This window comes from Thrips palmi, unplaced genomic scaffold, assembly GCF_012932325.1.
Source record: "Thrips palmi isolate BJ-2018 unplaced genomic scaffold, TpBJ-2018v1 HiC_scaffold_15, whole genome shotgun sequence".
Classification (NCBI taxonomy): Eukaryota; Metazoa; Arthropoda; class Insecta; order Thysanoptera; family Thripidae; genus Thrips; species Thrips palmi.
This window is the reverse complement of record NW_023144624.1, coordinates 11811274-11821574: the sequence shown is the minus strand read 5'-3', so window position 1 is coordinate 11821574 and position 10301 is coordinate 11811274. Positions and strand designations below refer to the sequence as shown.

The 10301-nt window shown below is 48.9% G+C and overlaps 1 protein-coding gene across 1 annotated transcript; it reads left to right on the top strand.

Annotated features, from left to right (window-relative positions):
- Positions 1-1522: 1522 nt before the first annotated feature.
- Positions 1523-4574, top strand: LOC117641222. The gene is made up of 4 exons (XM_034378374.1): positions 1523-1571; positions 1930-2346; positions 2432-3526; positions 3955-4574. The coding sequence occupies exons 2-4, from the start codon at positions 1944-1946 to the stop codon at positions 4572-4574; spliced, it is 2118 nt and encodes a 705-aa protein (XP_034234265.1). The 5' UTR covers positions 1523-1571; positions 1930-1943.
- The last annotated feature ends 5727 nt before the right edge of the window (positions 4575-10301 follow it).

The following is a 10301-nucleotide window of genomic DNA, read 5'->3' as shown; positions in this document are numbered from 1 at the left end:
GCGAGGGAGACAGAGCGACGAGCCTGCTTCGCTCTGCAGCGCGCGAGCCTCGGCCTGGGATTGGCTGCGGACGGCAACAAGCGGCTAACTGAACGGGGCCGGCCGCGCGCTACGGGGCTCTCGGCCGCCCCGCGCCACGTCCAAATGTCAGTGTGTTGTTCCAGCAGAGCGATTCCGGAGAGGCGTCCGCGGTTCTGTCTCTTTCGCGCCGCTACGGGACGCCCCGCGAGTGCGAGAGCGACAGACGGGACGACGACGACGCCGCGGATCAGTCTGCGGGTCTGCGGCCGACGTGACGATGTATCATTACGGGAGGAGCGAGCGCGCTAGTTTGCATCGGCCAGCATCGGCACGGGTTAGGTTAGGTGCGCAGCGCGCGGCTCGGCTTGGCTGGGCTTAGTCGAGGGGAATCAATCCCAGAGGCTTTGCACACCTGAATTCATGAACAGTAGTTAAATGGCTTCAGAATTCGTGAAATTTGGTCAGAATTCATGAAATTTAGTCAGAATTCATGAAATTTAGTCAGAATTCTTAAAATTTAGTCAGAATTCAATAAATTCAGTCAGAATTCGTTGAAATTCTTTAAAAATTAATGGAGCTTACATCGAAATTCAAGGAACTTTGGCTGCAATTCATCCAAAATTCATGTTAAGTTCAATTATTTGTACACGGTTATAAAAATTTGACTTAGCCCTTTTTTTTTCAAGTGGACGTGCAGCAGTAGCACGAGTAGCACCGCAAGTGCAAATGCGGGGAAATGAGCTGAGGTCTCCATTTTCCGCCGATTTTGGGGCGATCCGTGTCGCTCGGACAGAACAAGCTCGGGCGTCCCCGTCGTTGTCGTTGATAGTATTGGCTCGTCGACAGACCGGACTCGCCCTGTGTGAACTCCAATTACCCCGAGCTTTGTTCTGCCTGGCCGGGCAGCCGTCTTCTCGCATCACCAGCGCCGAGGAGGCGCTCTTGTAGACTGATTCCGAGTGGGGGGTCTCTCTCTCTCGCACTCACAGGGTGCTCCCTATCGGTGTGAGAGAGACAGACCGACGGCGAGGAGGCGGGGCGAAGCGCCGAGGCGGCGACGGGGCGAGGTATTGCGTGTCCGACGGATCACGCGAAATGAAGCCAGTCCTTCCCAAGGCTGTCTCTGGAAAGGGATTAGCAACCGACACTGGCTGAATCGACACAGATCCGCGTTGAAATGGAACTTAAAACCTTAGTTTTCTGGGTAGTAAGGGCCCCCCCATTGTAACAGCTGCCATCTTGGTCCCCATTTTGTAGCGCCTTTAGGCACTCCCGAGCGAGGCGACTCAGACGCCAAGTTTTGACACACCATTGGTTCAGCCCACTATGTACGATGGACGGAGGCAGTACGTAAGGGAGGGTGGGGCACATAGTGACAGGGGGCTAGTAGTGACACTTCGTGTTTTGTACTGTTCCCGCGCGTTTTCTGACCTCATAATTTTTCATAAGCTTTGTTTCAAGTTCAGAACGATGTTTTGAGAAGGCGGCGGACGAGAGAGAAGCGAGAAAGGCGTTACAAATTTTGGAAAATAGCCCTCCCCGGAACAGAGGTAAAACCTTTATTTTCCTCCCATATTTGAAGTCCTGTAGCATGTCTTTAATGATATTTGAAAGCCCATCATGTATTTGTCCGTTTGCTTTACATGTCAATACGTTATATCGACCAAATATTTAATGTATCAGTCCACCTGAATGAAGGAGGTTAAGTTTTAAAGCGTACTTTGTCTCATGGGGCAAATAGTGACGCTAATTCGGGGGTAAATAGTGACACTTGTCTACTGGCATTTCTGAATTGATATAGAGTGTGCAACATTAAATTATTGGTTGATTGTTGTGTCTTCATAGCTTTGACAGATAAACGCTTACTATGCACTTGTTATTCATCATATCATTTCTTTTGTTTTTCAGGTTTGTTTTCAATCATGGTTAGATATTATGTTAAAAAGACTGACAGAAAGGCCACCTCACCAAGGAAATTATCTGCTGCTGTGAACTTGGTACGGGGAGGGCAGTCTCTTAGATCTGTGGCAAGGTTAAAAAATATTAACCGCCAAACACTATGGAAGGCCTGTCAAAAAACAAAAAACTTAGATGCTGTCAGTGAATGCACCCAAGAAGTGCAACTAAAATATGGTAAAAGGCATATATTTTCCAAAGATATTGAAGACAGCATTGTTTCATATTGTTTGGAAGTTGCCCAAATGGGCTATGGACTATCTACAGACAATGTCAGAGAGTTAGCATTTGAAGTGGCTGATAAAAACAAAATTCAGATGCCTGAGAAGTGGTCAGTGGAAAAGAAAGCCGGCCTTGATTGGTTCCAAGGTAAGCGAATAAATTCAATTCTACTTTCAGAGGTGTAAACTTTGTATTGAAACTTGTCGATACATTTTGTTTGTTTTTGTCTCAGGTTTCATGACAAGACACAAGGAGCTCTCTATTCGTAAACCTGAAGGTTGTAGCATTGCCAGGGCAGCTGCTTTTAATAAAGATACAGTCGAGAAATTTTATTTTAAGTATGAAGCGGTACTTGGCAGACATCCAACATTTGCCAATGGGTCCCGGGTCTACAATCTAGATGAGACTTCTACAAGTACCGTTCAAAATGCAAGAAAAATTGTTTCGCCTAAAGGACAAAAGCAAGTACATCAGGTGAAGAGTCAAGAACGTGGTGTCAGCGTCACAACCTGTTGTATAATTGGTGCCCATGGGTCTGTGCTCCCTCCAGTCATGATTTTTCCACGAAAATTCTTCAAGAGTAATATGCTTATAAATGCTTTCCCAGGAACATTGGGTCTAGCTAACTTAAATGGTTACATGACAACAGCAACTTTTTTGGATGTGATTAATCACTTTGTCAAGTGCACAAGATCATCTAAAGAAAACCCAACTCTTCTGCTCGTTGACAATGTTGGAACACACTTATCTGGTGCCGCAATAGATTTGTGCCGTGAGAATGGTGTGACACTGTTCACATTCCCACCTCACACAACTCATAGGTTACAGCCCCTTGATGTCGGTATTTTTGGGCCCTTCAAAACTTACTATGATGCTGCCATCAATTCATTTTTAGTATCGAACCCAGCTGTTCCAGTAACAATTTACCATATTGCAGGCTTTGTGAAGGAGGCATTTTCCAAGTCAGCCACTCCTGCAAATATCATTGCTAGTTTCCAGAAGCCTGGCATTTTTCCTTTGAACAAATTTGTGTTCCAAGACTCTGACTTCCTTATGTCCAAAGTTACTGAGTTGCAAAACCCGAACACAGCAAACCCGACATCAGCAAATCTGAACAGCGATGATGAGGCAACAGAAAATCTGATCACCAACTATGAGGCATCAGAAGAAGCAGAGGACGATCCAAATGAAAATAATGAAGACTATGTCGATGTTAGTAATGAAGCTGGTGAGCCCTCCACATCTAGTGCTTTTTTGACCCCTGAAAAAATCAGAGGTTATCCTAAAGCAAAACCACAAGTAAGCACTAGGAAAGGCAGACCCAAGGGTAAGTGCGATGCATCCGGTCAGCAATGGCCGATCTACATAGCGCTTGGGTACAAAGTCCGATCTACAGAGCGCTCGTCTACAATGACTGATCTACATAGAACCATTTTGAAAAGACCGATCTGTTTTTCAAAGCTATTTTTCCATCTCTGTCAAAGTTAAAATACAACGTCCAAAATGTTGTTTTAACCTTTATATCGAAGTATGCTTAGCATATTTTCCAATACAGAATGTTCCGAAATTTTACAAGTCGTACTTTAGGATTGACAGAGGTAGCAAAAAAGCTTTGAAATACAGATCGGTCTTTTCAAAATGGTTCCGTGTAGATCGGTCATTGTAGACGAGCGCTCTGTAGATCGGACTTTGTACCCAAGCGCTCTGTAGATCAGCCATTGCTGACCGGATGCATCGAGTGTATGATTGCCACAGATTCGCCCGAAAGAAATGAAATCAAAGAAAGGGAAAGACTGACTCTGGAGAAGAAGAATGCTCAAGAAGAGAGAAAAGCGAAAGCAGAAGAGAAAAGAAGACAAAAGGAAAGTGAAACCACCTCAAAGAAGAGAAAATTAAAAGACAAGCAAGAATTGGAAGGAAAAAAGATCAGAAGAGTGAGAAAATCAAAAGACAAGCTAGAATTGGAAGGAAAGAAGAAGACAAGAGTGCAAAGAGTTTTGAGCTTTGAAGATGATTTATTGATTGATAATCCAGAAGAAGATGATGTGATAATGAAAGAAAATTCTCCAAAAGTAGATGAGCGTACTATCAATGAAGGTGATTATGTTCTAGTCAAATTTAAGAAGTATTTTGTAGGAAAGGTAATTAAGGAAGGAGGTTGTGATGGAGATTTTGAGATTTCGTACCTGAGCAAGTCTGTGAAGCCTAAGAAGCGTATTGCGTTTGTGATGCCAAATGTTCCTGACATACGCACTGTCAAGAAAAGTAATATTGAAGTTGTTTTACCAAAACCAATCATTCCAAAGTATGTCACCAAACGCCTAGAAGCAAGTCTTTCCTTCAATTTTAATTTTTCTATCTATGAACTTGAATAACTTGCCCCTTGTTTTATTGTTTTGTTTGAGATATTTTTATTTGTGACCATTAGAACAAACAACATATACTTTCTGAAAAAAAAATTAAGATGAAGTCTGTACTGAACATTATTAATTATTGTTTTGTTTGAGATATTTTTATTTTTGACTATTAAGATGAAGTCTGTACTAGACATTATTAATTAGACGATGGTGTACACATTTTTACGTTCAAGACTGTTATTTGTTTTTAGTTATGTTTTCTGTGATACCTCAATGTGATAGTATTGATTGTTACTTTTAGTTTTCATTTTTATTTTTGTGAAATAAATCTCCATCTTTAAAACTGTTGTAATTTTCTTAGCTATTGCAATTTGGAAACCCCTAAATATCTGTATCCTCTATAATAGTAAAATATTGAGTTTTTCCTCTTAATTTTGATTTGGCACTGTAAAAATTTTTAGAAAACACTAATTAACATTTTATCACTATTTTGTGATGCCCAGGAGGGAGGTTTAACAAAGGAAATTGATAGTGTCACTATGTGCCCCCAAGCTGTCACTCTTTACCCCAGGGTGGGGTAAATAGTGACAGTTGCAAGGTTTATCAGAAAAGCTTTTGGAAGGGTTTTGTGTGACTCAGGCAACTGGAATGCTACATTTTTTTACTAAAGTAATACCATACTTAAGTTTAATTTTTTTTACATGAGAAAATATCCATTAAGACGCCTACAGGACCGAAAAGAAATTATCTGTCACTATTTGCCCCACCCTCCCTTACTCACAAGGTGTAGGCAGTACAAGGTGTTTTCTGTCCATACACCTTTGCGTATTCATAATTCGCAGGGTGGCGGCATAGTTCACACTGCATTGGAAAGGTACTTGGTGTTCAAACACCTCTCACCTGGGCAACAATTTGAGCCTCGTTTCATCCAGTGAGCTGGACCAAGTGTCTCTAATCCTGCCAAGGCGTCTCGGAGTAAGGCACCTGTAGTATCGCCTCCTAGTAAGGGCCTAAAGGCGGTAGCACAAAACCTAGGACAAGTGCCTTAAGCCGCTAACCTTCGGACCCTGAATGACAGTGTAGTTTGAGTGAGTTCCACGGGCGTGGCGTGCGAATGCTGCGCGCCCAGCCTGTGAGATGAGCAAGGCAGCGCCAAGGCGGCGCACCGGGACGGTGGTCCGTCAAGTTAAGGTTGAGCGGTCTGGTCTCCCGCCCCGGCCGCGGCGGTGTCCGAGGCCTGCACCGAGACCGAGGCCTACAGCAGCCTGAGAGTCGTCTTCGTCGCCCCGTCTCTCTCGCACTCGTGGGGCGTCTTTACGGGTGCGAGAGAGACGGAGCGACGAAGACGACGACTCTGCAGCCCGCAGGCCACGGAGGGCTGTCATTAGGCAGAACAAAAGCGGGACGCGAATGGACGGTAAATCTGACGAATCGCCGAGATCCAGTAAAGCATCACTGCCGTAAAATGTTTCTGAAATAAAAAGGAAATGTTTGTTGTCAGGGCGGCAGTTAGCCCCGTGGAATGCGTCCCCGCCCGCTCGCCGCGCTGGCTTTTCCAGAAACGATATTATTGGAAAGCTCCTTCAATTTTCTGACGAGCAAAAACATTCACTTAAAAACGAACGCGGTCCGAGCTGCGGTAACCTGCTGGGGCAAAACAAAAAGAGGGGTCGGAAGAATGTATACTAATCCCGAGCGGAAATAACAAGATTCATTCCTGAAAATGTAAGGCAGTCCCTCCGTCCGCGCGAGTGCAGGTAAATGTTGCTGCAATTTGCCGTTCATCAGCAGCGCGTCCTTTGTCCGCGGCCGTGGTGTGGCCGTGGTGTGGCCGTGGTGTGGCCGTGGCGTGGCCGTGGCGTGGCCGTGGCGTGGCCGTGGCGTGGCCGTGGCGTGGCCGTGGCGTGGCCGTGGCGTGGCCGTGGCGTGGCCGTGGCGTGGCCGTGGCGTGGCCGTGGCGTGGCCGTGGGACTCGGGCGATATCAACATCACGGCAGGGCCAGGCACGGCCAGGCACGGCCAGTCGGATCGACATAGACCTAACAAGGCCGGCCGCCCTTCGTAGAAGCGATTTGCCTCGACGTTGTTCTCTTGTGCCGCGCGTCCGTCCTGCTCCCCCTCCCCCTTTCTCTGTCTCTCTCTCTCCTCGGCGGTGATTTGTGCAGTTTTGTGTCCTCACCCGCGTCGGCCGGCCGGCCTGTCCCGAGGGCGCGGGGTATCGCCACGGCGAGGTGAACGCTCTCCGCCTCTCCGGGCTGCGGGGTGACTGGGGCGGCCCGCCCGGAGGCTAGGCCACCCATCCAGCGCCGCCGCGGCGCGCGCGGTGGGTCTGCCGGGCGCAGCGGAGCGCGTCCGGCCTGGAGATCTTACAGTGCAGCCCGCCCAGCCCAGCGTCACGCCGCCGGCTTTTCAAGTGTCATCCCTCTAGTTCTGCACGCGCGGCGAAGACTGGCGCAGGCGGCTAAAACCCTAAATTGTGAACTGTTGCCCCTCTCTGCTATTATTTGCTTGGCCACCGCAGCCCCGCCCCTTTCCACACACACTGTGCGAGTGCAGTGTGTGGATTTGCCTTCATTGCGAGACTTTCCCACCGGGAGGCTCATCGCCGCGCTGCCGCCGCCGCCCTGCGGGCTCGCTGCCCCGTCTCTCTCGCACTCCCGGGTCGTGCCGTGGGGGTGCGAGTGAGACAGAGCGACGCAGCCCTGGCCAAGGCCCTGGCTGCCCTGGCCGCCCTGGCCGCCCTGGCCGCCCTGCACGTATGTTAATAATCGGCGGCGCCCGTTACGCGGCCGCACGTACACAGTGTAAGCACGCGTGGAACAGCTACGCCTTATTTCGGGTTTTACCGCGCCGCCGCGGCTCCCCGCTCTTTTTTTATGCTCGCCATTTCGACTTCGCGCGCGACTATTCCTTGGCTCGGAAGCTGCGCCCGTAGAATGCGGATGAAATGCGCTGCCGGTCATTTTCACGAGGGCAGAGAAGTAACTGCAGGTGGCCCCGAAAAAGGTGCAGAAACGGCGAATGCTTGCGGTAGCTTTTGTTTACACACTGACACACGTATCTATTTCATGCAACACTGTATAGATATTGAATCAAAGTGACAAAAAATCGAAAGGCTAAAAACTTTGAAGAATTTGGCGCACCGTTATTTCAACATTGACGTTATTTCAACGTTTTTCGACGTCATTTCATCGTTACTTCACTTCACACTAAATATTTATGTACAATTTTGTACGTGGTGATGCATAATTTTAAACTTGTGTGCCGTCGTGCATAAAATTGTGCGTGAATTTGCATAAATTTATGCGTCCTTACGCATGATATTATGCAAACTCCACGTATGCACAAAATCGTGCAAGTGGCACGTACAAAATTCTACCAAAACATTAAGTGTGTTTATTACAAGGGAAACATACACCAAAATTCAAGTTGTTTCCCCTTTCTGAAAACAAAGGTGATTTTATGAAATAGCACCGTGTAACTCTTTCAATCAAAAACATTCAAAATATTTAAAATACGTACAGTCTGTGTCAGGAGGCGACGTGTCTTTCCCCGACGAGGTGCAGCCAGAAACCGAGCAGAGAGTCGTCGTCGATAGCCAGCCACTTTTACCGTCGAGGGATAATTCAAGCGGATTGCTGGCCGGCGCGCGGGTGGTGCATGGCCGATTGCAAAGCAAAGACACTTGATGGAGGATGCAGCGCATTAAACAAAACCCGACCGAAGGGGAAGGGGGGAGGGGGGGAAGAGGGGGAAAGGTGTGGAAGGGGGGGGGGGCGCCTGGCTGGGAGTATTGCCCTGCTCATTGAGGGCTGACCGCGCTGTGACCACACCGGCCGGCCAGGCCGGCCAGGCCAGGCTCCGTTAGGCCCGGTCTACATAACATTAAGACGAGCCGCGCGTAACACGCCGCCGGGACCAGATCCGTTCATGTTGTTGTTGTTGCTGTTCCTGTTTCCTGCTACTTTTTTTTCGCTGCAGACGAGTAGTTTCGGGATTAGGACGCAGGGCCGAAGTGGTTGTGACACGTCGTCGGGCGAATGCACAAAAGTCACCCGCCTGCTCACGACGAGTGATCGAAAAAAAAGGGACGAGTCGATAAGAAAGCCCGCGGAGATTGGCCTGTCAGTCAAAACGGCGGTGTTTTGGTCAACAGCGAATAAGCGGGCGAGAAAAAGAGGGTCGCATTCCTCGGGGCTGATCAATCACTGAAAAAAAAGGAAAATCCGTTTTGTTGTTGTCGGATTACGCGGTGCATAACGCGAATCGAACACTCCCTTCGTTTACCTGATGTCCTCCTCATTAACACAGCGGCTCCGAAGCTTGTCGAAAGTGCCTGTCTGCCGGGACAACCAGCCTACAAGATCGCGACCGAACTAAAAGGCCCATTGCACGTCCAAACAAGGCAGTGCGCTGCAGGCATGCAGGCTCGTTCCGAACTTGCGCTCTCGTCGCTAGCTGTCTCTCTCGCACTCACGGGGCGGGCCGTCTGTGCGCACGAGAGAGACAGTGTGGGGCGCCCTGGATGGCCTGCAGGTCTTAATTGTCTACGGCCCGGCCGCGCTAGCGAGGTAACTGATGATGCGGTCTGAATGTTGGCCAGTTCGCATACCGGTGCGTGGGTGCGTTACCGTCGGCAGGGCCGAGGCAGGGCCCAGGCAGTGGGCCAGAAGACCAGTGGAGGCTACCAAAACTCTAGACGCGTTTTGAGCTCCAGAGTAGCGCCAGAGTAGTTCGAACCGAACGTGTGACCACACCAATGGGTTGCTCTCCGAACGAGGAATCCATTGGTGGGTCACACGTTCGGTTCGAGTCCTGTTCAGCGACTCTGGAGCTCAAAACGCGTCTAGAGTTTTTGCCGCCTCCACGGGTCTTCTGGCCCACCGTGGCGCGGCAGCGGTCCCAGCGAGCACATGATGCATCCTTTGGGGGTCATGGCGGGTGATTCCCGAGCAAAACAAAGGCTCCGCCGTGGTCTCGTTTCTTTCATGTTACGCAGCGGGGAAGAAGATTCGCATAAAAACCCGGGTGGGAGCATTTCACCCAACCCCCTGCTGATTGTTGATAATGTTGTATTCGGCCTGACGCGCGTGGAGTCTGGCTTGAAAAACGGCGGACTGGCAGAGACCGCTACGCGCTGCGCCGCGCGCAGTTCAAAACGTGCAAATGAGTCGCGAAAACATGGCAAACATCAGAGATATGTGGCTAAAGGAACCGGTACACGCACCACACACACACACACACACACACACACACACACACACACACACACACACACACACAGCGGCAGCGTACATAAGGCGCGAATACTTGCCAACACTTTCCCTTGTGGCTCCCTGCATTCCGCGGAGGTTGCTGCCCGATCTGAGAAACAGGGATAATCTGACGCGCACTGCGCCGTGACACGCCGCTGTCTCCGTCGAATCCCCGCCGTAAAGATCCACCAGGAACTGCGACTGGGAAAAGAAAAAGAAAACAACTCGAGCTATTTTTTTTTTTCAGAATGCACCTTGCAGTGCAATAAACGTAACTCTCCGTGTCGAATGCAAAAATGTGAATTGAGTCTCTCTTTTTTTTTTTTTTTCAAGCCTTAAGAAGCGCGTAAGGTTTGTTTCACTCTTTCAAACAGTGTCGCGTCCCTTTTTCTTCAATTCCGTTTTGCGTCTATTTTCCTTGATGCAGAGTGGAGGACAGGAAATGGAATGACCGCGGTAACGAGACCCGGCCGGCTAGACGTCTAAATCC

Bases quoted from the DNA above. Each gene is read 5' to 3' on its own strand.
- LOC117641222 (XM_034378374.1), top strand. From the start codon at position 1,944: ATGGTTAGATATTATGTTAAAAAGACTGACAGAAAGGCCACCTCACCA. The intron at 2,347-2,431 runs GTAAGCGAATAA...TTTTTGTCTCAG, and splicing joins CGGCCTTGATTGGTTCCAAG to GTTTCATGACAAGACACAAG. The intron at 3,527-3,954 runs GTAAGTGCGATG...TGATTGCCACAG, and splicing joins TAGGAAAGGCAGACCCAAGG to ATTCGCCCGAAAGAAATGAA.